The sequence below is a fragment of the Peromyscus californicus genome, unplaced genomic scaffold, assembly GCF_007827085.1.
Source record: "Peromyscus californicus insignis strain IS unplaced genomic scaffold, ASM782708v3 Scaffold_6__1_contigs__length_162567912, whole genome shotgun sequence".
Taxonomy (NCBI): Eukaryota; Metazoa; Chordata; class Mammalia; order Rodentia; family Cricetidae; genus Peromyscus; species Peromyscus californicus.
The window spans coordinates 36,190,594-36,217,036 of NW_026294584.1; the positions used below are offsets into that span (position 1 = coordinate 36,190,594).

The following is a 26,443-nucleotide window of genomic DNA, read 5'->3' on the forward strand; positions in this document are numbered from 1 at the left end:
AGATAGATAGATAGATAGATAGATAGATAGATAGATAGTGTGTTTATAATGCATGCATATAAATGTAATTGCATTTGTTATATGTACTTTCAAGACACATATTTTCCACATACATCACATGTATGACCTGACATATTTCATGTGTGTATGTACATATGCTTAAACTATATATTTAGCTATATACACATACACCCATATATGTGTGTGTGTGTATAATATATAATATATTACAGTGATTATGTGTGGTCATAAAATTTATGTAAACTTATTAACTCACTTTTTTTTTCCTTAAACTTGAGCATGGACTCTATTCAGATAATCTGGTGGGGTTCCAGTGGGGCCCCAAATTTGCATTCTTAAAACATTACAGGTGATGTTGTAGCATCTATTCGGGGGCTTGCAATTTAGAGATGATGATATAGATAAGAATATTAACCACCATTTATAATCACTGAATACCAAAGATTACAAAGCAGGTTATTTTATTTGTTCCCATAGTTTCTTTCCATTTAGGTAATAGTTATGATAGGAAAAATGTGAAGATAACCATGGAAAAAGCAACATGCCATTTTAAATGTTATAAGGACATTTCAGTATATTAATCATCAGATTACTTATGGGTCTGCATGAGTCTCCACAGACAGAGTATATGGATGACCTAATTAAAATAATCAAAACTCGGGCTTTCTCACAGGAATATTAACCACAACACAAATATTGGTTGGTTTATGATATTTTACTATTTATATACATAGTTTAAAGTGTTTTTTTGGCACACTTTTGAATTCCACATTTTTTTTTTCTAGCAAAGATGGATAATCTAAATGATTTTCAGATCCTGGGAAATATGGGTGTCATTTATATTCCTTTGGTAAAATTTCCGTATGAATGCATCCAAGTTCATAACCCTATTCCCTCAACTCAAGTTAACAGAAGGAAGCTGCTGTGCTAAACCAAAAGTTCTCCATGGTTAGACATGTAGTAATGTCATATGTATGCTTCATACAGGTTCTTCGATTTTCCCAAATTTTAAAGGGTATCACATATTTGAAATGAACTCTTTGTGTTTCTTGCCAGTAAAACATTTGGTAGAAAACATGAATTGTATCAAATGCTGGAAGTATGAAGACTTTGGTGGGGCCTTCAATTTAGCTCTCTCAGCACCTGTACAAGACAACAACCAGGGTCGGGTAGAGTTGGAACAGCTCTCATAAATAATTGTCTTAGCTTTCCTCTGAACACCGTTCAAAGCAGAGAAGAATCAGGGCTGTTCACCAACATTCACAGTTCTGAAATTGTTTTTTGACAACCCAGAAGGATAACTCAGTTGCAGTAATTTTTTTCAAAGATTTTGTACAATAAAGTACCTAATCAAACATAAAAATAGTAACTCACCAACTTTTAGATTAACTCAAGGTTTGTCTTCATATGTTTTCAGTCCACAAGTATTTTTGAAAGCAGTTTCTTAGATACATGCATTTTTTTAAGTTCATGTGAAATAGAGAACTTTCATATTTGATAGAAAAACAACAGACAAGAATGTGAAAACAAACTTGATCAAAACATGTAATATGGATGCATGAAATTCTCAAATAATGAAAAATTTAAAAGAATTTTGAAAATAGCATGTAAAATCAACCTATATTTAAAATCGAAAGTTTGATTGAAAAGTAATTATCAATTTTTCTTAATTGTTTACCAAATTACAAGGTTGAAATAAATAAACATAATTAGTTTTAGAACATCAAGGTTACATACAGTGATTCAGTAACCCTGTGGTTTCCTAACCTTTATTTTTAACAGTAATTTTCTAATGTTGATGCTTCAGTTTTCCTTTGATCAATTTATTTTTCAACCGGGATTGGTTCCAGATCCTGTTATAACATCCCCAACTCTGACTTCTGTTTTTTTTTAAAGTAGCTCTAATATCTTGCCTTAATTTTTAAACGTTATTTTACCTAAACTGATGTGTAGACAACCTTTGCATCATAGAGTCAGAACTTTAAAGGTAAGTAGAAACAATGCAGGTTGCACTGAGTCAGCTGGAAAATGCCACTACTCTTCCATCTTAAATGTCAACTCTCTCAATTCTTTCCGACTACAGAGGCCAGTAATAGTAGCCATGAGTCTCGTATTGGTCTAGCTGAGGGGCTGGAGTCTGAGAAGAAGGCGGTTATCCCCCTTGTGATCGTATCCGCCCTGACTTTTATCTGTCTAGTGGTTCTTGTTGCTATTCTCATCTATTGGAGGTAAGTTGAGTGTTTTGGAAATTTCCATTATTAAAGCTCAGATTTTTGCCTATATTTAATCTGAAGGATCTCCAGATCATATTCAAAATTCCCTTTACACTAAAGCTGTTATTAGTGTATTCACCTATGAAGAAGGCAAACTTATGAATCTAAAGATCGATATTTTCTGTACTTAAAGAATGGAAGGTAAATAGAAGAACTTTGACTTTAGTTAATGTTTATTAAGATGTCTTGACAGCTCTACTTTCATATGAACCAAATTAACATTCTAACATCATCATAACACTTACCATTAATAATAGGCCTTTTAGCAACTGTTATAAATACAAAAGTTATTATTTAGGAGAACAATTTTATATGAAAACTATGAGTTTTTAAAAGATGTGTATCAACTATACACAGTCATGGGAAAATGATAGCATATACGCAAAAGCAAAAATGAAGCAACTGAAATATAAAGATGTGAGAAATGACTATGTTAAGATGCAAACACATTAAAAAAATTATTACTGGCTTTGAAGTTGAAATATGCCTCCATGTTCTTCACTAATCCTTCAAAACTTTAAAGGACCAGGGCAGTGGCCTGTATAATAAGCTCTCTCCTTTGTACCAAGCACAGCAGACAACTAATTCATGAATTTACCAAGGACATGACACAAGTCAGTATAACTGTTTCTTGGAAAACAAGAACTCAATGATGAGAATAGGAGAATTCCTGTTTATAAGCCAAGAAAGGGCTTCACTTAGTAGTTTATGCTTTCCTCATAAAGAACAATTGTGTGCAGAGGCCTATAATTAGCTTCTTTTGTTAAACAGCAGCATTTTATAAGTTCAAATTACTGCTCTCTAATTGTTATCCCGAAATGTTTCTTCTCAGTCTAATTGTTAACTGTTTCCCATGTATCCAGTTAGTAACTGTGCCAACTAACTGTTGGGAAATACAACAACAGTAAAATTTGAGTAAGAATCATTGCTTTTAAGGAACTCATGCTTGCTGAGAGAAAATACTTTGCTATGAAAAACTTTTTAAATATTACACAAACATATATGCATAGTGGCCAAAGTCTAATGCAGAGTTAGAAGAGAACATGAGCCCTCAAGAAGCCAGGACGGACAGAGTTATATATAAAACAGTTGCTGAACTTGACTTACATGTGATTTGGAAATTAGGGATGAAGGCAAAGGCATTCCAGGCAGGGGGTCCGGGCAGCTAAATGAACTAAACTGAACGTGCCCAAGTCCATGAAGATTCAAGCTTGTCACTGCATGTAGCTCTATTGTTGGGCTACAACAGACCCCTTCTACAACCAATTGTGTCTCAGATCTGACTGCTTTTGTGCAACAGAACAGACCAGGATGTGCCGACAGACCACATTTTTGTTAGGAGCCCATTTAGTCAATATCAAGAGGCAAAGCAGCTTTCTTCTGTCTGTGCTCCAGTGGCTACTGTCTCTATAGATTCTACAGTGTAGCAGACGCCATGGTTAGCCGTCTGTGAGCGTTGCACACAGTCCATCAATGTCATTCAGCCAGCATTTGTTTGGTTTTTCTCCACCCCACCCCCCCTAGACTTGTTCAAACTTGTGGACACATTTTTTTGGACGCATTTTTATATTCAGTTTATTCACTTTACTCATTTTTGCCTATTCTGATTTTCCCTAGAAAATGAAATATTTGGATAAATGAGAATTTGTTTTAAATAAATTTAACAAAAGATGGATGATATGACAAGATATATTTCATATTAAATAGTGCTAATGTTAAACTCTAATGAAGTGGCAGGTGATTTATACTTAAATGAAATAATTAGAATAAGTTTTATAATTTCTATTATTTGTTCTTAGCTATCTTGTGCAAATTTAAAATTCAATGTGTTTAATATGGTCTGATATTTCATAAGAAACTAAAATCCAAGTGTTTTTAACCTTTGTTAGTATAGATTATCCACTATCTATTGTCAGGAAAGTCAGATTAAATTGTCAAGACCAGTTGATCCTCACCAGTAAAATGTTTCTCTTTTCCTCACAAACACTATTTCATGTACCTTGAACACAAGATGCAGTTAAAAGATCAACACTTGGGTAGTTTTATGTATGTATTTTGTCTATTAAATATGTTGGTAAAAATTGTCACTCTTTGCTAAACCCCTTCAAAATTCATTAATCATTGCTAGATATCTGTCTTACATGTGTCTGCATGAGATTAACTCACTAAAAAACATAACTTCTAGAAGGGTTGCAAAACACCGGGCTGTGGAGAATTGTGCCAAGTCACAAGAGTCTCCTGTTCAAGGTTTGTGTGACTTATTCAAATTCCAATGTGGACATATTGATTAATAATGTAATTTAATCAGCCAAAATGGGTGCATTTTAGGTATGTGTGAAAGCCACAGCCCGTGGGAAGGGAGAAAACACTAACAGGAAGTAGTGCAGGTCAAGGAGAGCCCTGCAAAGAACATTCTAAAGAAAACTCACTGCAGTAAAACAGGAGAGCATATGCAGGTGCTGGTCTGGCCACATCTGCTCAACTGCTTCTCTACAGAGTCTTAGGGCCCATCCTTTTTAGGAAAAGAAGAGCCCTCTGGAATTGATTTCAAGCTGAAGAAATAAAGACATTACTTAGCATACTGAAAAAAAGAAAATCTAAGGCAAAACCAAAAAAACAAACAAACAAAAAAACCATTATGTGTAGTACTCACAGTCCTTGAGTTTTTCCAAAATTTTGTTTAAACTTAAATAAAAAAAAAAAAAAAGCTGGCCCTTTCATGAGATAAAGCACATAGATAATAAAGACCGTTTGTTTAAAGCGGGCAGTGCAATGCATTTTAGTGCTGTTCAGAGTTTCCCTGGTGACTAATAGTGCTGGGCAGTTTTTTTCCTTGTGCTTATTCAGTGATTTCATATCTTTAGAGAACTGTGCACTCAAATCCTTTTCAGCCTATTTTTATTAGGTTATTTGCTTTTTGTTTTTATTTTGCTGAGTGTGTGCGTGTATGCATGCATGTGTGCGAGCGTGTGTGTGTGTGTGTGTGTGTGTGTGTGTGTGTGTGTGTGTGTGTATCTGTGTGTTATGCAGGTATGGGTGCATGTGTGCATTTGGGTATTCATACAAGTGTCTTGCATTTATGGGGATACCTGAGGTTCATCTTGGGTGTCTTCCTCAATCTCCCTCCCTCAAATGAGGAGTCAGAGTTGAACCCAGATCTTGCTGAACCCAGATCTAGTCAACTTGCTTTGGGGATTTCCAAGTCTCTGCCTTCCAGTGTTCTAGGACGGCATACAGGCTGCCATGCCTACTGGCTTTTCTGTATATTTTAGATATATAAATCCCAGTCCTCCCTCACACTTGTGTGGCAAGTGCTTTACCAACTGAACCTTCTCCTCAGTCCATGATTCTTATATCTGAGTTGTAAGCATCATTTTTTTATGTACTACGTACATGTCCTTCACCATTATCCAATTTACAATTTTTTTCTGTTTTGTGTATAGACTTCTTACTTGTAGACTAATGTCTTTTAATATATTAATGTTTGTATTTTGATGAAGTTCACTTCATTCATTTTTCTGTGGTTGCTTATGACTTACTATTATGTCTAAGAAGGCAGCTCCTAACCTGGAGTCATCAGGACTTACCTTATAAATTTCTTCTAGGAAAATTTTGCAGAGATGAATGGTTCACACTCTCTGACTTCAAAGTTTGTTCCAGAGCTAGAGTAATCAAGGAATCAAGTTCTGGCACTAAAAATAAGCACACAGTTCAATGAAGTAGAATTGAGGGCCCAGAAATAATTTCTTATGTTTGTGATCAACAAATTTTAGACAAGAGTCCCAAGTCCTCGTGAACAGAGACTATCATTTCAACAAATTGTATGAGGGAATAGGAGATCCACAGGTTGGACCTTTTCCTCATAAAACACACACACACACACACACACACACACACACACACACACACACACACACACACACACACGAGAGAGAGAGAGAGAGAGAGAGAGAGAGAGAGAGAGAGAGAGAGAGAGAGAGAGAACCCACTCCTGTAATTTGCTCTGACCTCCACACAATTTGCCCCCTGCATATATATGCAAAATAAGGAAATAATGAGTGAAAAAAATGAAAAGATCAAAGACCTAAATGTGGGAGGTAAAGCGATAAAACTCTTAAAAAATATTTAAATGTTTTTCTAATGCAATTTTTAGTAGAAAAATTAACCTCAGCGTGAGTTGAATCCTATCCTTTGTCTGATTTACCTGAGTACTTACCTGTTCTTTGTAGAGACACTGAGAGAAAACAGTTTAGCAGAAAGACAGAATAAAGTGTAGATGGCAAAATCTGAGTCCCTTCCCCAGGCCCACCTCTAATTTACTAGGTGGCCTTGGTTACATCGCTTCTGACCTATGAATGTGTTTCTTCTGTTTTACGTTGGGTGGTACCTGTAAGATCATCTTGAAGTGGGCAGTGAGATTTTCTTTAGGTGGTCTGTGAGTGAACGAAGCTTCTGAATGTTGTTTTGTATTTGTATGAGGACTCTTGAAAAGGGATATAATTACACATTTCCAGCTTTTAATTCTAAATACTGTGAAAAAAAGGTGTAAATTAAATAATCAGATTACCATTGATTGATAGGACCTATGTCTACAAGTTTAAAACAGTCATCACTTTTTTCAGCATGGTGGAGTGATAATTAGCAGGAGACACAGTTATCAACACTTAGCACATAGACGTGAAGACACTCACTGCTTATTCGGAACAGATGGAATATAGAGACTTAAACTTGTCATACATTAAGTAATATGCCTTGAAATTGTTTTCCAGATGTTTTAAGGTATAATTTACATGAGCCACACCATAAGTTTTTAAGATGCAAAACTACTTCCACAGGGAAGATTCGTAAATAGTCTTTTCTAGAGAAAGAAAAACTACATTTTTTTTCTAGAGCATATCAACATTATGTGTGGCAAAACAGCACATCATCAAAAGTAGAGTAGAAGAGAACATTCTGTAGATACAGTTGTTTTCCACCGGGAAAATGGGGCTAGGAAATATAAATTATCTCTTGACCTTAAATTCATATTTGTGAGTCCTTGGAGAGAACTAACAGTACTGAATATATGTAGCTAGAGCTTTCTCCAGTCCTGCCCAGCCCCACAGACCCCACAACCGCTTATAAAATGATCACTCAGAAGCTCATATTAATTAAACTGCTTGGCCATTAGCTCAGATCTACCATTGTCTAGCTCTTACACTTCAACTCAGCCCATTTCTATTAATCTATACCTTGCCATGTGGTTCATGGCTTACTGGTAACTTACATCTTGCTACTCATCATGGTGGCTGGCAGCATCATCTGACCCACCCTTCTTCCACCCAGCATTCTCCTCTCTCCTTGTCCCGCTTACACTATCTTTCCTGCCTGTCTACTGGCCAATCAGCATTTTATTTATCAATCAATCATAGCAACATATATTCACAGCATACAGGACATCCCACAGCAAATGTAGGCTTCCTAATATCATACTACTTCAAGTAGAATGTCATCTTCCATGTAAAATATACCTAAATGACTAAACAATTTTAATTCTTCCTCATACAAGATTTTTGGTATGATTTATGAGTCTTAGGAAAATTAGTGCCAAGTATCATTATTGGGCCACCTATCTTCAAAACCTAGTGAAGATTTCATTATGTTTTTGAAGTTAGCAGAATTGATATTAACCCAATGGCTCTAACACACATTAGCAACATGGCAAATTACAAGGTCAATGTTTTTATTTACATTTTTATATTAAATGTTTTCTTCTTCCCATTCTCCTAGAGTTGCCAGCTTATCTTCTGTCCATCTATTTAACCATCTATCCATTTATTTTTTTACATATGTATTTCATCTGTCCCTTTCAAATGTTTTGAAAATCTACATTGTCTTACTTAAGGCTTAGTTAGACAACAGAATCTATCATGCATCTGAATAACATACAGTTGTGAGGATTTATTTATTACTACAAATCCATCTAATTCAACAAACACTGAGTACCATTTTCTTCTTGTCACTGTATTAAGAGTTGGGTTTCTGTGAAATCAAAAAACATAGACCTATCTTTTTAAAAATGTAGTAAGTATATGGCAAAGAACAAGTATGTTATAAAATAACTACACTAAAAACCAATTACTTAAAGTAATTAAAATAAAATATTTCAGTGCCCAGAAATGCAAGACCACTTTTGGATTCAATAGCTACTTTTTTCAAAGCAATTTTTTATAGATACATAAAAAATGAAAATTTGGGGCAGGTGCAGTGGATAAAGGAACTGGGGTTCTAGAATCTGCTTAGGAGTGAAAGCTATTTCACAGATCAAATGTCTTTGAGCTGTCATGAAAGAAGACAATGTTTGCCTGGCCTATTGATGAGTAAGACATTTAGGTCCCAAGGAGAATCATGATTAAAGCAGGCAGGAGAAATACTAATTGACAAGAACAAAGCAGGCTCAATTGTCTGCTATATATACAAATTATTAGACAATAAATGTCAAATGAAAAGTCAGAAAAAGAAAGAACCATGGATAAGTAGGTTTAGGTATTAAAACATTGTGAGTTGCATAATCTAAAAACTATATAAAATATGAACTAGATCCAGTAGATAAATCTACCAAGAAGACAGATACCAATAGAAAGGTATGTACAACATTACTGCAAGTAGACCTACTCCCTGTACCATTTGGCAATATTTATGGGAGAATGGGCTTTAAGTTCGTAGAAGAAAGAAATGTTTAGCAACTAAATATGATTCATGACATTGAGCCCCTTGTTACTGAAAATCCCAAACTGAACCTTAACTAAATACCAGGGGTGCTGCTAAAGCATTCATGTTGCAGCTGTGAATTGCAGGAAGTTCCAGAAGGCATGTTCCAAGTCCATCACCTCCATGCCAGTGTCAGACAGCCTGCTTCAGTGTGGCTTCAGAGCCACTCATGTGGACCACCATTAACACAGTTTCTTTACTGTGAGCCTGGTTGTTTCCAACTTTCCCATTCCTCATGTGACTGCAGACTCTGCTTTCCAAGATGAAATTGGTGTCAGGGCCCCTTTGACACTTGATCTTTCTCCACTCATCTTCTTAGACTACTGCAGTCTCTGGAAGATGCTCTACTGTTCTCTCAGGTGTGATTTTCAAGGTCTTACACTCTCAGAGCCAAGTGCTGTGCCTTGTTATGAACATTGTTGCTTTATGGGTTTTTTTTCTCTTGACAGTAAAGTTACAAAATAAGTTATAAATACACAATTTTATACTACATTCATTGAAAAAGTATCTTAAGGTACCTATAACATGATGCCTTTTATGAACAATGTTGTAGTAATTAATTATTTTGAATGATTGGCTTATATTTGGGTGAAGGAGACTAACTATAAATGTAAAAACATACAAATGAGTGCACAAATAATGGAAGGTTCCTAGCTTAAGATGACTCAACCTTTTTTGTCTTTACCATACTACCAAAGGAGTTCACATTCAGTAGAAACTGTACTTTAAATTTTGACTTTGATTTTTCTGGCCATATGAAGTTTACTAGTCTCTTGAGTTGCTGGGCAGTAACAATAACTAAAAATTTCCAGTAACATTATCACAGAAGCAAATAACCAACACTCTACCTTGTACTATTTTGCTAAGTCATGGCATGTGATGGGTTGGGTGTGTATTTAATGCATTTGCAGCTAGAGTTTATCTAGATGTAGTCCCATCCTAAGTAGAGGAGGATTTACATTTTTCATAGTGACATGCGCCACAGACCAAGCAAAGGGAGAATAGTGACAGAGATATCCGGAGCCCTCAGAGGTTGTAGCATTTGGGATGATGCAAAAGTAATGGGAAGGAGGCATGTGGGGAGAGGGAGGGTAATACCCAAGATACTAAAGTGGTACGTGTGGGTTTTTCTGAGAGAAAAAGAGAGCAGGGAGAGCTGAAGCCTGCTGGGTGAAGGGGTCTTCAGCAGTGAAGTGACAAAGATTGGTGGAAGCTAGGGCTTTTCAGACCTTGCTAAGATAACAATATGATTCTAATAACTGTGGGAGGCCATTCAAGAACTGCATCCAGGGAACTGATTTACTAGACAAATCCTTAGATTTAGGAGGTCACTGAGTAAGAACAAATGTCATGTTAAAGCTCATTAGGATAAACAATATGTAGATTGAAGCTTTAAAATGGAAAATAATATTAACATTTTCCTTTAGAGAGATATTTCTGTTGAAACTCAAGTATTAGTGAGTAATTTCAATAAAATAACACACATCAAAAAAGAATCATTAGCAGTTTTAATTACCTAAATTTCTTAAATGAAGGGATGGCTTGCTTTATTGTCTATAGCAGCAGTTGCGTCTTAACTCTGCTCGGTACTTTGTAGTGTGCTCTCACCAGATGTTACTCTTACTATCTGAATGAAAATAGATGCAGGTGACATTGTAGGTCACAATTGTCATTGATTCTAAATATATTCATTCTTCAAATGCTCATCAACAGCACTAGCATCTGTCAGAAAGAAAATCACCTCTGGTTTTGCTTCTGTGTTCATTATCCTTAAGTTTCATCACTGCTGCATTATTGTATAGTAAAAGCTGCTTTCTTTATTCCTCAAAATGATGCCATAAAGGAATTTCATTTCTACATAGACGTAGCTTTTCATACCCGCTGAATATGTTCCAGAGAACATGGTTTAAAGAATGTACTATAGGGACTTCCTTTACTTTCAACCCATGTCCCGCCAAGTTGGCCAGACACCAAGGTATATGCCAATATAGGAGAATACCTAAGACACTGATGTTTCCTGCATCTGCAGAGTACCATTTAGTACCCAATGCCCCTTCAACTGCTACCTCTGCTTTCAGCTTGTCAGGTACCTTCCCACTCTTCCGCATCTGGTGTTGGTAAAAGTGAGATAAACTCAGATGACATGCAATTCTTTAGTATTTCTGCCTTATGAAAAGAGATGTGGATTCAATAGTTATTCTTCTGGTCATGCGTCCACTTTTGTTGTAATCTAGAAATTTCCATCATAATTTTCAAGAAGCTTAGATGTCATCCTCTTATGTGTTCTTTCTTTCTTTCTAGAAAATGCTTCCAGACTGCACACTTTTATTTAGAAGACAATACATCCCCTCGAGTAATATCTACACCACCAACACCCATCTTTCCAATTTCAGGTAATGACTTAGAGTGTGATTATGAGTAGCTGGTTTATACTGAATGAAAACAATGATGTGGGAAGGTTGGCCTTTCGTGGACTAGTTTGCAAATATCTATAATGCAGATGAGGAAATATTTGTGTTACTAAGATAAGTGTTATATCATGTGTCAGGCTCCTGGTCTTATATACTGTTCTCATTCATTTCAAATGGATTATATGTCAAAATAATTTATAATTGTTCTGGTATAATATGTAGAAAAACATTATTAACAATTAATATTAATTAAAAATAATTATCCTAGTTGGGTTTCTGTTGTTGGGATTAAAAACTATGACAGAAAACAACTTGGGGGGTGGTATTTCAGCTTACAGTTTATAGTTCATCACTGAGGGAAGTCATGATATTATCCAACTCAGTAACCTGGAGGCAAGATTGGAACAGAGAACATGGAAGAATGCCACTCCCTGACTTGCTCTCCATGGCTTGCTCATTTTGCTTTTTCGTATAACCCAGGACCATCTGCTTAGGGGTGGTACTACCCATAGTGGGGTGGGTTCTCTCAGATCGATGATTAGTTTAGAAAAATAGCCAATAGACACACCCAAAGGACAGTCTGATGGAGGCAATTCCTCAGCTGAAGTTTTGTCATCCCAGGTGACACATTTGTGGCAAGTAGACAAAAAATAATTACAATAATGCTTTCACTCATTTACATTACTGTAGAGGAAACCTAAGCAAAAATGGTCAGACTAACTGAAAGAAAGAAATGTGGACAGGAGAAAAAAACAAAAATAAGGCTAAAATTTAGTTCCTGTAGTAGCCAGCGTTTCTATTGTTATGATAAAACACCATGACCAAAAGCAACTTGGGAAGGAAAGGGTTTAATTCATCTCACAATGCTCAGGTCAGAGCAAGAACTCAAGGCAGGAATGTGAAGGCAAGAACTGAACCGGAGGCCATGGAACAACCTCACTTACAAGCTTACTCTTCACGGATTTCTCAGCCTGTTTTCTTATACAACTCAGACCCACCTACACAAGGTTGGCACCACCCACAGTGGGCTGGGCTCTCTCACTTCAATCATTAATCAAGAAAATGACCAACAGACTTGTCTAATCTTAGGGAGGCATTTTCTCAATCTAGAGTTCCACTTCCCAAGTAACTCTAGTTTGAGTCAAATACCATAAAACTAACCAGGCCAATTGCCCCCTTTTCAACTTGACATACAAAGATGTAACTATCAAACCATAACATTTCTTTTCTTGTTGTCTCTAAGATGTCATGTTCATATTAATATATATTATATTTATTAATGACAATATTAGACATTCCAACTTTTAAAATTTCCACAGTCTTTAAAAGCTCAGACAAACACTTTAAAAGTTCTGTCTCTCTTTTGTAGGTGGAGTTTTTCATCCTGCCAGTCAATTCCCAAATAACCACACAAAGACTTAATATTAATTATAAATGCTCAGGTGATAGCTTAGGCTTATTTTCAGCTAGCTCTTGTAACTTAAATTAACCTATTTCTATTCATCTATTTGCTGCCCCAAGACTCATTTACCTCATGTATGTATTTCCCATCCTGCTCAATCTGCGTCTCATGGCATCTGGCTCAAAACTCCTCAGACTCCACCCTTCTTCTTCCCAGTGTCCTTCTAGTCTGACTCTCCTGCCCAATCTCTTCCTGCCCAGCTATAGGCTAGTCAGCTCTTTATTAACCAATGAGAGTGATACATACTTAGTGTGTACAAAGATTGTTACACACTACTCTTTGAAGTTTAAAAGTTCAAAGCCTCTCTTTTGATACCCAAAATAGCTCTAAAATTCTGAAGACTTATAACTATGGGCTCCTGGAAAATTAAAAATAGGAGTTACATTCTTCTCATTTCAGAAAGGAAGAGTCAGGACACAGAATCAGATCAAGGTAAAACTAAAGTCTAACAATATAAAGCTCAGTGTCAGACTTCTGGGACTCATGCTCTTCTGGGCTCCAAAGGACCTAGGTAGCTCCACTTCTCTGGCTCTGCCATCCACAGGATGTGCAACTTGTCTTGAAGGTTCAGGATGGCTCTTCTCCACACCAGATGCTGTCCTTGGAGGTCATCTCATGGTAATGGCATCTCCACAGTGCTAGGGTCTCTGCTATACCTGGGCTACACCTTCACCTGTAGCCTCTCCTGGGCTCTTTTCAGGAACTCTGACCCTACCATATGCTACCAAGCCTTGGCTTCTCTTCATGACCTTTTCAATCCTTAGGATTTCAATGCAATTGAGGCTACACCTTCATCTGGCCCCTCAAAGTGACAAGCCTCAAATTCTCTTCATGATTCCTTCATTTCTTCAAAACCAGTACCACCTAGGATACTCTTACATATTACCAGGTTGGGATGCCAGCAAAAATACAGCCTTCTTCAGTTCCTGCCTACAGATTCCTGCCTTGAATCTGAACTACAACTTCTGTCTGTTGACCCAAGGAAACACTTACCAGAAGATATTTGCCTTAGTGATACCAGTCTCTTCTTAATCACAGCCAGTGTTCCAACCTGAGATGACCAGAACTACAGATTCTTAATTCAAAATATTAAACATTCTTTAAGGCATTCTCAAATTTCCCTCTGAAACTTCACAAGCTAGGCCTCCACTGTCTAAACTGCTCTCAGCATGACCATCCAAGTTCCCACAACACCTCATTAAGCTCTGAACACTCAATAGCTCTTCTAGCCCAAAGTTCCAAAGCTCTTCCCAAGCCTCCCCAAAACTTGGTCACATCTGTCATAGCAGTCTCATGAACCAATTTCTTTTTTAGTTGAGGTTTCCATTGCAGTGATGAAACACTATGACCAAAAGCAGCTTGTGAAGGTAGAGGTTTATTTCATCTTACACTTCCAAGCTGGGTGGTGGTGACACATGCCTTTAATCCCCCAGTACTCAGGAGGCAGAGGCAGGAAGATTCATGAGTTCGAGGCCAGACTGGTCTACAGAGCTAGTTCCAGGACAGCCAGGGCTACACTGAGAAACCCTATTAAGAAAAGCAAACAAACAAACAAACAAATCTAAATCTCATCTTACACTTCCAGGCAATAGTTATCACTGCATAAAGTCAGGGAAACATTTTCCCAGTGCTCAGGTCTCTCTCTTCCCAATGACTCTAGCTTGTGTCTAGTTGACATAAAATTTACCAGGACAGATCCTCTCTGATCATATGTGTTTATGTGAAAAAAAAGTTCCTTAATATCAGGGTACACATAAGCCCCAACGCCAAAAAACAAACAAATAAACCCCATAAAACAGTGGTGGTAGTACTAAAGGGGGCAGGAATATCTAGAATGTACAGTTGTTTGAAGGTTTCCATTATTTGAAAGACTGAATATTTAAGAGAACATTGTCTGTTTTATCAGGATTTACATGGACAACAACATTCAAAAAGTAGGATCATTTTGATGCAAATACTTCCTGACTCTAGAGTTTTCCCTGTAGGCAAAATCACAGCCACTTATGTGATCATATTATACATTATAACTTCTCAGAATGCAAAGGGATAAGAAAAAGGGGACACATCTTTCTCCAGAGTCTAGCCAGATGAATGCAATCCTCACCCCCATCAAAAAATTTCTCTTTGCAGCAGAAGGACCATTAAAGAAAATCACAACTTGTCAAAATGCCGAGTTGTGAGCCCAGTTCAAACTGATAGGTCTACAACACGATTCTGGCACCAAAGACTTAGGGATCATTGTGTAAGAGGTGGTAGAAAGAGTGTAAGAGCCAGAGGAACAGGAAGTTTGTTGTGAGACTGTGTCTCCAAGAAATGTCAAGCTACACCCAAGAGTCTCACCAACATGAATGCTTAAGCATGCTCGTACAAGGGCAACAACAATAGACATGCTAACATGGATGATGGGAGGCTCATGGGGCCTCAGCCCTACAAAAAGAAGTACAAGCAACTAAGAAATGTTGAAACCTGGAAAATTGTCTCCCCTAGGGAAGCACATTATCCTACCAGTAGTCAACCCTGAAAACATACATATGTGCGTGCGTGCGTGTGTGTGTGTGTGTGTGTGTGTGTGTGTGTGTGTGTGTGTATACATGCACATACACAAACACATATATATATATACAAATACTATATATGCTATACTATTGTATACTATTTGTACACACACATACGCATATATATATATACACAATACTATATATATATATATATACATATATATATATATATATATATACACACACACAAATACAAATACAAAAACTATACATTCTGGACAAGTTGTATTTATGTGTTTAAGAACACAAACACACAACAACAACAAAAACAATTAAAGAAAGGTCATAAATTTGAAAGGAGTATACATGGAAGGCTTTAAAAGGAGGAAATTATGTAATTATATTATAATCTCAAAAAAAGTTATTTTTAAAAAAGAAAGAAAGGGGATTTGTATTTTTTTAAAGAAATATTTGGGCTGAGGAAGAAGTACAAGCAGATAAAAGACAAGACGATGACAAAGTTTAAACCAGAGCAAGAAAAGAGGCTTCGATGTGGTCATCTTATATAAGTTGTGTTTCTGTGTTTGTTTGTTTGCTTGGTTGGTTGGTATTTGTTTTTGTTTGGTTTGGTTGGTTGGTTTACTTTGGTTTGGTTTGGCTTTTCAAGATAGGGTTTCTCCATGTAGCTCTGGCTGTCCTGGAACTTGCTTTGTAGACCAGGCTAACCTTGAACTCACAGAAATCCTCCTGCCTCTGCCTCTGCCTCCCAAGCGCCACCACTGCCCAGCTACAAGTCTTGTTTTAAAAATTGCTGCCAGAGACCTAGGTTCTGCATGGTTTTATTTGCTGAGATCCCATTATCAAAATTTTAAAAAAGAATTGTTCTCTTTACATTTTGTCTTTACACTAACATGCATATACGCTATTATATTTTGTTCTTTCTACACATAGAAATTGCCTTCTGTTCTTCTAGCGGATATTAAGACCAAACTTACCTCAGTACAGCATTAGCTCTTTAACACTTTTAGCATCTTGAGACTGAAAGTTCTCAGTTGTCTATAGAATTGTGATTCCCTTTGCTTCCAAACATCTCCTATGCATACCCCCATTATTGTGGGCATTCAGATAAGCTCTAGTATTAGCCAGAGTTCTGCACGGTAAGTAATCATCAATAAGACACAGTCATTTAAAATCTAGCACTTGTCAAAGAATTCCCAAACCCTGCTTTATGAATGTCAGAAGAGCTGTAGCCAGAGGCGACTCCTCTCACTTACTCAGGAACATTCACTCTTGATCATCTGAGTATTTACTCTTCATGTGAAATGAGAAAGTGAAAATATTCTAGTCCCACTTGTAGACCAAAGTACTTGGGTGTGCCTGTAGGGCCGGGCTGGCTGGGCGTGGAGGACCTGTGGGTCTGAAGGACTTTTATAGGAACTAATGACTTAGGTGTGAGAAATCCTTTGTTTCCTTAACTAATTATACATGCTACTTGCAAGCAAGATCTTCCTAGGGGTGTCAGAGTGAAATGACACACAGGTGCTTCTCAAGCTTTGCTGGCTAATTCAATGTTAGTATTCAGGTCCACTCATCTACGAGGGAGAACAGATGGAGTCCAATTTTTTTAATCAAGAAATTCTTAGTAAATGAAGCTTAAAATTTTTAGAAGGGCTAAATATTGAACATCTGTTAATGTAAATAACTATCTAGTGAAATGTGTTTGATGTTCCCTTGTTAGAGGAAAAAAAAATCGTATACTGTCAGCTACTATATTTAATCTCAGAAAATCTTTCTGAGAAAGGAAAGGAAAATACAGGATTACTTAAAATAATTTAGCTCTTTCACAAATAATTTTTAACAAATCCACAACTTATTTATGTGATGTATTTTCAAGTTAATATCCTTGAAACTTTACAGATTAAAATTCCAAAGATTTTTAAATTATCAGTTACTTTATCATTGGTGAATACTCTTCATATACATGCTTTTTGTTACATATAGAGGGAAGGAAGAAATATTTTCAAGTACAAACATATAATTATTGATTATAAGATATTGAACTATGTAACTTTGTACAACTGTAATTGTACTATAATATGTTGAAAATATAGCTGGGGGTTGTGGTACAATACCTCAAATTCCACCCTTGGAAGACTGAGGCAGGACAATGGCAATTTTAAATCCAGCCAGCACAATATAACAAGCTTAAGGCCAGCTTTCATGTACTGAAACCATAAATAAAAATAAATAAGTAAAATAATATATTATTTCTGCATCTTTTTTGTCAGAATTTACATACAATCTTTACTCATATTAAACAAAATTGTCTAAAATAAGATGAATACATTGGTAAGTAGTATGGTTTTTAATGTTATTTGTAAACTAACATTGAAAAGAAATTAGTTTCCATTTAGAGTATATAAGAAAAAGAAATTTTTAATCAAATCTAATTCTATAATAAGTATATGTAAAGTTGGTCATTGTAGCTTGCAATTTAGTTAGGATTATCATGGTTGAATTTTGAAATTATTTTAGATGATACCTTATAAATGGAAGAAACAGCAATTTCTACTGTTATTCTTTCTAATGTGTTTGGTTTTTTTTCTTTTTATTTACTCAGATGATATTGGAGCAATTCCAATAAAGCACTTTCCAAAACATGTTGCAGACTTACATGCAAGTAATGGGTTCACTGAGGAATTTGAGGTATGATTTCAATGTGTCTGTTTTAATAATATCAAATGTAGTAAATTTCAAAGATTAAGCAGGAAGCTACTTCATGATGTAAAGACATTGAAAATGCATTTCTAGAAAAAATATGATATTGGTTCCATAATTGCATATGTGCTTAGGAAGTGTGTTTTAGTTACTAAATAACTTAGAAAATTGGCTTTCTGTTTTAAAAGCAAGCGTGGCTAGTAGAAGAAACAAACATAAATGTGAATCCTTTCCCACTAAGTACAGGTTGCTAACATCCTTTTCTTAATACCTAAATTAGTAACAATGATTCATTTTCATTTTCAAAATTACATAAATCATACTAAACTAAACTTGATGATTCTTAGCAAAACTGAATACAAATCCTTAACTGTAAGTATGACATCTACATCAACACAAACTCAGAAACATTGCAAATAAAATCACATCCACTTTCCAAGAAAACATATTTCTAAAATCATTCAAACTTTGTAATCAATGAAAACATTTCTAGTGGCACTGTTAAGTACTTTTAGAAGAGGTGAAGAAATTTTTTTTTTTTTTTTTTTTTTTTTTTTTTTGGTTTTTCGAGACAGGGTTTCTCTGTGTAGCTTTGCGCCTTTCCTGGAACTCGCTTTGGAGACCAGGCTGGCCTCGAACTCACAGAGATCCGCCTGGCTCTGCCTCCCGAGTGCTGGGATTAAAGGCGTGCGCCACCACCGCCCGGCCGAGGTGAAGAAATTTACTGCAAGTGTATCAGGCCCACTGACCTATCTCTTAAGCATACTTCTCAAAATAAGGAGTCATTCATGAGTCCCTGGTTAAACAAGAAGGACCACACATACTAGGAGTTGCCATTTCTGAGGGTTACAGGTTTCTAACCAGGGCCTTCATAGTCAACCTTCATTCAACTCTAGGAGTTGTGTTTTATTATATGGGCTCATACAATTGATTCAATCAAACTTTGTAGACATCAACAACTGATAAATAGCAAAGCTGGAATTCAAACCCAAGTTTGTGGTATGAAATCTCATATCCTTTCCAATAACCTTAGCATCAAGTAAGCAGTTGTGAGCCCCCACTCCTAGGCACCCTGTCACCCCAGTTAAGAAGCACCACACTCTATATTGCCTTTATATCTCTTCCTCACTCACCACCTCCCCAACACTCCTTAGAACTCTCTCTTTAAAGGTATGGAGCTCTGGCCCTGATAACAGGATTGGTTGTCCTTTGATCTGCTCTCTGCATACCTAACAACTTCTCACACCCAACAAGACTTCCCAGGAGTCCTGCCAGTCAAGACATAGTTAGGGAAGGGAACGAAGACAGATTAGAAAGCTTTCAAAAGAATGGAAGTGAAATGTGGTATAGGATAAAGAGTCTCATGTTTAAAGCGTCAGATTTGCTTTCTCACTATGCGAGGTTACTGGGAGTATAGTATTGCTTCCATGTTAAATGTGATGTTTAAGTCACCTGCTCCATCCACTGGCAGAAACCATCAGGTTACCATCATATAGAGCTTTAACTCATCAGGGAAAAATGGGCAAAAGATGGTTCTGACTTTCCACATGTACAAAAGCAAACCCTAAGCAAAAAATAAATGATTTATAGTTAAAGTTGGTGACAGCGTTTGTCTAAAGGCTAGTTGTTGATTCACACCTGTCAAGCCATCCTGAAATTATTCAATAGTCCATAATAATTTAATATAATAACCATACTTGTACTCAAACTTTTCTCTTAATCCCATTGCTTTTCACTCGGTCTGATTTAAGAAAACTTTTAACTAACTTAATAGTTAGCTTAATAACCAATAATGCTATGCCTTTTAAGTGGTTCTTATATTAGGTCATTTTTAGTCATTCAGAATGTCTGAATGGCCTTTAGGTACTTTTATAGTGGGGGTTAGATTCATATTTGGGTTATATTTTCTCAACAATTAGAAGACTTTCATTTTATTATCTCAGTTCTATATATTTATAAATTCTAAACTGATGTGTTTAGATAGGAAATAATTCTGGAAAAATCTTTAATCCATTTTAATAGAAAGGTAGCCAAACTTTATCTGTGCCTATTGAAGTTTTTTTAAAACTGCTCTACTAGTTAAATCTATACAAAGCTTTTCAAAGTTTTGTTTCAAAATGACAGTGTCTGTGATTTAAACTCTTCTGGGATTATTTAATGTTTTGACAACCCTAAATCTTTTATAAACCACCTAATAGGAAGCTATTTATTCCATAAAATAACTCAAAAAATTTATCACTAATTCAGAGTTTCAAATAGTGCTATTGAGGTCAATTCAAACTATATTTGTACATTAGCAAATCCAATTATTATGACAAAATGGGCTATGGGATATATTGTTGTTATTTGCATTCTCAATACTCATCATATTACACCCACATCCCCATTTAAACATGTTGTTTTTTTCATTTGCATAATTAGATTCCAAATTATTAGGCATTTTGATTTACATGCAACTGTTTGAAACATTCTGTTGTGTTTAGTATGTGACAAATGTATTTATTGCATGATCATAGTTTTCCATTGTAAACCTAATATGAACACTTTCTTTTCTCATTTGTCGTGTGCTGTGGAATTTGATTTCTTTACTTTTTTGGCATTCATTTCCTCATTAGACACTGAAAGAGTTTTACCAGGTAAGGCATTATTTCACTGCATTTTCTTTTAGCCAAGAAGTAGTTGTAACATATAAATATGTACATGTATATGTATATATGTATACATTTTTCTTGCTAGACTATTTTATTTGTTTTGTCTCCCATATATTTAAAGGCACTTGTTTTGAAAAAATTCATGTTAAAATGTTATACATGCCACTTTTTTCCAGGAAGTGCAGAGCTGTACTGTTGACTTAGGTATTACAGCAGACAGCTCCAATCATCCAGACAACAAGCACAAGAACAGATACGTCAATATTGTAGCTTGTAAGTACGTTCTTTACTCAGCTGACTGCAACGTCATCAGTGCTGTCCCGTTTTGACTGATATCCTCACGTCATTTGCCGATGGACCTCAGTGGGGGTGTTACAAGGCCTGTGTGATCAGGGAGAGAATTTTCTGCCTGCTAATACTAGCATTACACTAAGGTCACATCAGCACATGCTGCCATCCATGCCATGGGTTTCCTTCATACACAAGGAGCTCCAGTTTTAATCCAGTCCTTTCCTCAAGCCCCATAGACTGTATTTCTCTAACTGAGGTTTCAGCCATTGTTTGTAGTCTACAGTCTGACTTCTTAGGATCCACTTGCTCTTAATGAAGTTATGAACCTGCTGAGCTTCTCTTGACTTCGTCTTTCTGCTCCTACCTGCACTTGCTTTCACCCTTTCTTGGAATTCTTCCTGGGTTTGGCAAGGGATCTGCTAAAGATACTCTTTTCATTCCTCCCTCTGACGTTTTCTTACCTGCATTTCCCCTCATCCTTGAGCAGCATTGACTCTTCCATCCTTAACGCGGTTTTATGTCTTTCTTTATTTTGGGGGTGGAGGGTGGGGGGGAGGAAAAAAGTTTTATTTCTGAATTTCATGCTTCAAAATCAGATCATAATTTTATGAACTTGTCCTTTAGGATACTCAGTATTTGATTTGGGCGGTATCTGATCTGAACTTAATTGAGGAAATACAAATTGGCTACTTTGCTTATAAGCACTGAAAAGTAACTTGCTCTTGGGGTTAAACGTGCTAAAGATTACTTTGCATAAATAATCCTGGGTCACACTTAATCATCAGCTACTTGCAGGATTTGATAAAGCCAAAATGAGTCTTTGGGTTTAAAAAGGTCAGGGAGAGAATCTTATGCTGCATCTTACATCTCTTTTTAAAAACAGGAAATGCAATTACAGCTTAAAACCTTTCATTATTAAAACTCAATACAATAAATTTACTTTGTATGGGTCACAATCACATCAGTTACATCGATGCACTGGCTCTTAAGCACAAGGGCAATTTTTAAAAACTGGAGACCTTTAAAATTAGGCCATAGTATAAAAAACGGTTCATGGTCTTATATTCAGCAAATTCACACTACAAAAAGTCTCTTTTTGTAGAATAAAGGCCAGGAAAACTTTACATATGCTACAAACTCATTACATATATTTACATGGCTCTTTTCTTCCCTATGTATTTAATTTTCACCCACACAACTAACTCCCTGCTTCAAGCAAGCTTTGTAGGCTCGAGGCCAGATCACCTCAGGAGCTGTGGAAGATGCTAGTGAATAAAAACGTTATTTGAAAGCTATTCACTATTTGTTTTTGGAAAAGATTTGGTGTATAAATGCCTATCCACTGGATTTAAGAAATTTTAGGCTGTCTACTTGGCCTCATTCTAATAAGCTCCAATTGCCCTTTACAGATTTACACTGTACAACTTAAGATGCAGCTATTTTATAAGATGCCCATGATGTTATGGTCTGGGTGTCCCTAGAACATTTAACTGAACTATGCACCTTGTTTGGAGTCTTTGTATATCTTAGCTAAATGCTTATTATCTGATTTTTTTCCCCTGTTTTCCTGCTAGATGATAAAGCTGATTACTGTTCGCGAAATCTAAGCTTGAATTTAGCTAGCAAAACTACCAAGTAGAATTAGTTAAACTATCCCTACACTATTATAATATAGTGCACACAGGACATAAATCAAATGTCTGCTTATACTTGTAAACTAGAACTTTTATAAAAATTCCCTAAAGTCAAATCAACTGATGGCTACGTATGAATATCACAGAATTTAAGATTTTAAACCTGTACTTTAAGTAGGGTTTTAAGTTGAAATGTCATTATTTCCTTATCTGAAGGGTTCAATGAAACAGGAACCCAGTGGCTTGGTGGCTTGGGAAGAACACTTGGTGATGGTGGTTCACTAAATTTGGCTCCAGCATAGTTGTGGTTAACTTGAGACTTAAAAAGCAAGCTCGGTCTTGATAAGCTAGCATTCCAATTTGGGTTGTTAGAAAGGCTCTTGTTCTTTCCCCCATTCTGCATGGCCTGCCATGCAGCTGCCGATGGAGCATACCCTTGTCCTCTTTCTTTTTTCTTTTGGACGATCTTCATCTGGGACTTCTGGTTCTTCGTCTTCTGTCTGTTGTACTGTTGTTGGTTCTTACTAACATTTCTAGATTGAGGGGCTGGAGTGTTATACCTCTCCCTACCTCCCACCTTCAGCTTCTTTGTCACCTTTCAGTCTGCTTTTCAGACTGCAGGATCTCCACTCCTCGTCCTCTTCCTTGCTGCCAAGCCCAGGATAAGAGATGTTGCTTCCCGCTAGATCCTTTCCGTTGTCTCAATACATAAGTTTTCATGAGCCAATCTGCTGATTTCAGCCTAGGCGCTGAGACCAACATCGAGTCTTCTCAGCACACAAGTTTGAGAGAAGTCCTAGCGACTTCGAGTTGGCAGCGGCGGCCGACGACTCCCTCTCGATCCCCAAACCTCTCTCCCTTCCCAGGGAGAAACGATGCACGGATCAAACACTGCCCAGGAGCGAGTCACACATCACAGTTCCGTCTTCGACCAACCTTCTCCTGCCTTCACTGACAAAATGCACGGTTTTGTCTCTATCTTCCTTCTATCTCCATCTTTCTTCACTCTTGTTATAGCACTTGTTCCTCCCATCTTCACTCCCGTTCAGATCCACTCTCTGTCTCTCATTAGAAAATAACAGGCTGGGCTGGAGAGATGGCTCAGAGGTTAAGAGCACTGACTGCTCTTCCAGAGGTCCTGAGTTCAATTCCCAGCAACCACATGGTAGCTCACAACCATCTGTGATGAGATCTGGCGCCCTCTTCTGGCCTGCAGTCATACATGCTGTATACATAATAAATAAATAAATCTTTAAAAAAAAAAAGACTTCTAAGAGGTAAGAACAAAACATAACAAAATAAAACAGAATAAGGTAAAGCAAAAACCATGACATTCAATTTGCACAAGGCCTAATCTAGTCCCATGGGGAATCGGGACGGGTCCCTGGTGCATGAGCAGGCTTTTTGGAGCCCAGTGCCTAAGGTGTAATACCTTGCTGCAGCCTTGGTGCAGGGGCAGGGACTTGGATCTGTCTCAGCTGAATGTACCAGGCCCTGCTGACTCCCCCTGGGAGACCTTGACTTGGGGGAGGTGGGAATAGGGGGTGGGTTGTGGGGGAAGGCTGAGAGGCGGGAAAAGGGAGGAGGGGGATCTGTGGTTGATGTAAAATGAATAGATAAATATTAATAAAGATTAATAATAGAAAAAAAGAAAGAAATTGCACAAGGCAAACCAATAGAAGGAAAAGAGACCAATAGAAAGCACAAGAGTCAGAAACCCACTCGTTCATACTCAGGAGTCCTATAAAAACACTAGACTGAAAGCCATAATATGTGCTCAGAGGACCTGATTCAAATCTGTGAAAGCCCAGTGCTTGCCGCTTCAGTCCCTGTGAGTTCATAAGAGCTTTGCTTGGTTGATTCAGAGGGATGTGTTCCCCTGGTGTCCTCCATCCCCTCTGGCTCTTATGCTCTTTCTACCTCTTCTTCCATGGGATTCCTTGAGCACTAAAGGGAAGGATTTGATGGAGATGTCTCTTTTCCTGTGTCTGTGATGTTTGACCCTGTGAGGGGTTGATCTCTGTATTTCTCCCCATCTGCTGCAGGAAGAAGTTTCTTTCATGATGACTGAATAGGGCACTGATCTGTGAATACAGCAGAATATCACTAGGAGTCATTTTATCACTAATTCTTTTTTTTTTAAAGACCAGTAGAACTTGATTTTACTGTAGGTCTCTGGGCTATCTAGTCTCTGGTTTTTAATCATCTAAGCAGTGTCTGGTATGGGGGCCATCTCATGGAGTGGACGTTAGGTCAATTCAGACATTGATTGGTTGCTCCCACAGCTTTGTGCCACCATTGCCGTAGTGTATTTTGAAAGGCAGGGCAGCATTGTAGATAGAAGACTTTATGACTGGGTTGGTGTATGTTTCTCTTTTGGTAGCCTGCAGAGTATCTTCTCCATATCTTGAAATCTGGCTTCATGTTCCTTCCTCCCTCTAAGGGGGAAAAAGTGTAAAAACCTCTGTCCTTTCTCCTGTGAGAGTTGGATGGCTTCCTAACCACATGCATCCTAACCACAAGGTCCCTTACATTCTGGTTCAAGTCTAGCCTACAGGTCTGTATGTCCCTCCCTTTAATTATTATGTTCTCTTTGGTAGTTGGCATAGATGTTGTCTTCCTTTCTAAGGGACTCATGCAAGTATTTGCTTTTTAGCAGAGGATTCTACTACAGATTTGTTTCTTCCCCTGAGACAGTTATCCTGGTTACATTAAAAAGGAACAGAGATTGACATTTGTTGAACACCTGTTATTTCCTTAGCATTGTAAACAGTATTAATTTTTTTCCTGCTTTAACAACCTGGAAAAACAGGTACTAACAGCTCTAGTTTGGAAATGAAGAAAAAAACAATTTAGAAAAATGTGTTAGGAACAGAATATTGAAACAGGTCAGTCTGGCATCCAGACTCATCTTTCAGGAGCCACAAATCTATTTGCATGTGTTTGTACTCATGTAGCCTGCTACTGTCGGAGAAGATTGGTGTCAGGTGTCTTCATGGAATTGCTACCATTTGATCAGCATTTACTTCCTTGTCCTTGTTTCAAACCCTTCCCAGAAACTCCCAGGGATCCCTCTGCTTCCCTCACTGCTGCCTCTTCCTCTTCCAGCTTCCTGTTCAGTGTCTGCTGCCACTCTTCCTCAGCTCTGTGAAGCTTCCTTCACTCTTCTCCCACGTAGCATGCCCCTGTTCCTAGTCTCTAGACCACTGTTTAAAATCCATCTAAGACGCCAGCTTCAGATTCCAGCCTCTTTGAAAACTTTGGTTATTGCCTTATGCCGGTGGTGCTCAAACTTCCTAATACTGCGACCCTTCAATACAGTTCTTCATGTTGTGGTGACCCCCAACCATAAAATTACTCCGTTGCTACTTCATAACTGTAATTTTGCTACTGTTATGAATCATAATGTAAATATCTGATATGCGACCCTATGGGAGTGTGACCCACAGGTTGAGAACCACTTCCTTACATCAATATAGTTTCTACCTCACATTTCTCTTGGCACTGGTACCTCCCTTTTAGCACGTGGACATCACTTTCTGGATATTCTAGCCTCACTGCATGAGAAACTCGTAAATCTGAGATTCTTGTCCATTTGTCTTTGTTACATTCATCCAATCAGTATGGCCCACACTTACTAAAGTATATTTTCTGTTGAGTTTAATTTTAAAATTATGGTGCAAATATAGAAGACCTTTCTTATGAAGAGAAGTCTGTTCTTTAGTGAAATGTAT

The 26,443-nt window shown here is 37.1% G+C and overlaps 2 protein-coding genes and 1 long non-coding RNA gene across 7 annotated transcripts in view; 2 read left to right on the top strand and 1 right to left on the bottom strand.

The window, feature by feature from the left end:
* Positions 1 to 26,443, top strand: part of Ptprz1 (protein tyrosine phosphatase receptor type Z1) — a 187,331-nt gene that overhangs the window by 136,000 nt on the left and 24,888 nt on the right. For 3 of the 5 annotated variants that reach the window (XM_052720825.1, XM_052720827.1, XM_052720828.1), the window contains 5 exons: positions 2,105 to 2,249; positions 11,346 to 11,437; positions 18,036 to 18,121; positions 20,749 to 20,769; positions 20,961 to 21,057. In XM_052720825.1, coding sequence (XP_052576785.1) covers positions 2,105 to 2,249; positions 11,346 to 11,437; positions 18,036 to 18,121; positions 20,749 to 20,769; positions 20,961 to 21,057 — 441 coding nt within the window. The remainder of the gene's footprint in view (positions 1 to 2,104; positions 2,250 to 11,345; positions 11,438 to 18,035; positions 18,122 to 20,748; positions 20,770 to 20,960; positions 21,058 to 26,443) is intronic. The other 2 variants (XM_052720826.1, XM_052720829.1) reach the window with 1 other exon arrangement.
* On the top strand, positions 18,129 to 20,193 carry LOC128099134 (uncharacterized). The gene is made up of 2 exons (XR_008214438.1): positions 18,129 to 18,653; positions 18,845 to 20,193. It is a non-coding gene; the product is annotated as an uncharacterized LOC128099134 (long non-coding RNA).
* Positions 21,070 to 24,602, bottom strand: LOC128098595 (proline-rich nuclear receptor coactivator 2-like). Its single transcript, XM_052719889.1, has 2 exons — positions 24,528 to 24,602; positions 21,070 to 23,304 (listed from the first exon to the last, which is right to left on the bottom strand). Exons 1-2 carry the CDS (start codon positions 24,600 to 24,602, stop codon positions 22,867 to 22,869), a joined length of 513 nt encoding a protein of 170 aa, XP_052575849.1. The 3' UTR covers positions 21,070 to 22,866.

Excerpts from the sequence above, each read along its gene's own strand:
- LOC128098595 (XM_052719889.1), bottom strand. The coding sequence starts at position 24,602 with ATGGAGGACACCAGGGGAACACATCCCTCTGAATCAACCAAGCAAAGC. Across the intron at positions 23,305-24,527 it reads AACTCACAGGGACTGAAGCG|GTGACAAAGAAGCTGAAGGT; the intron begins GCAAGCACTGGG and ends GCAGACTGAAAG.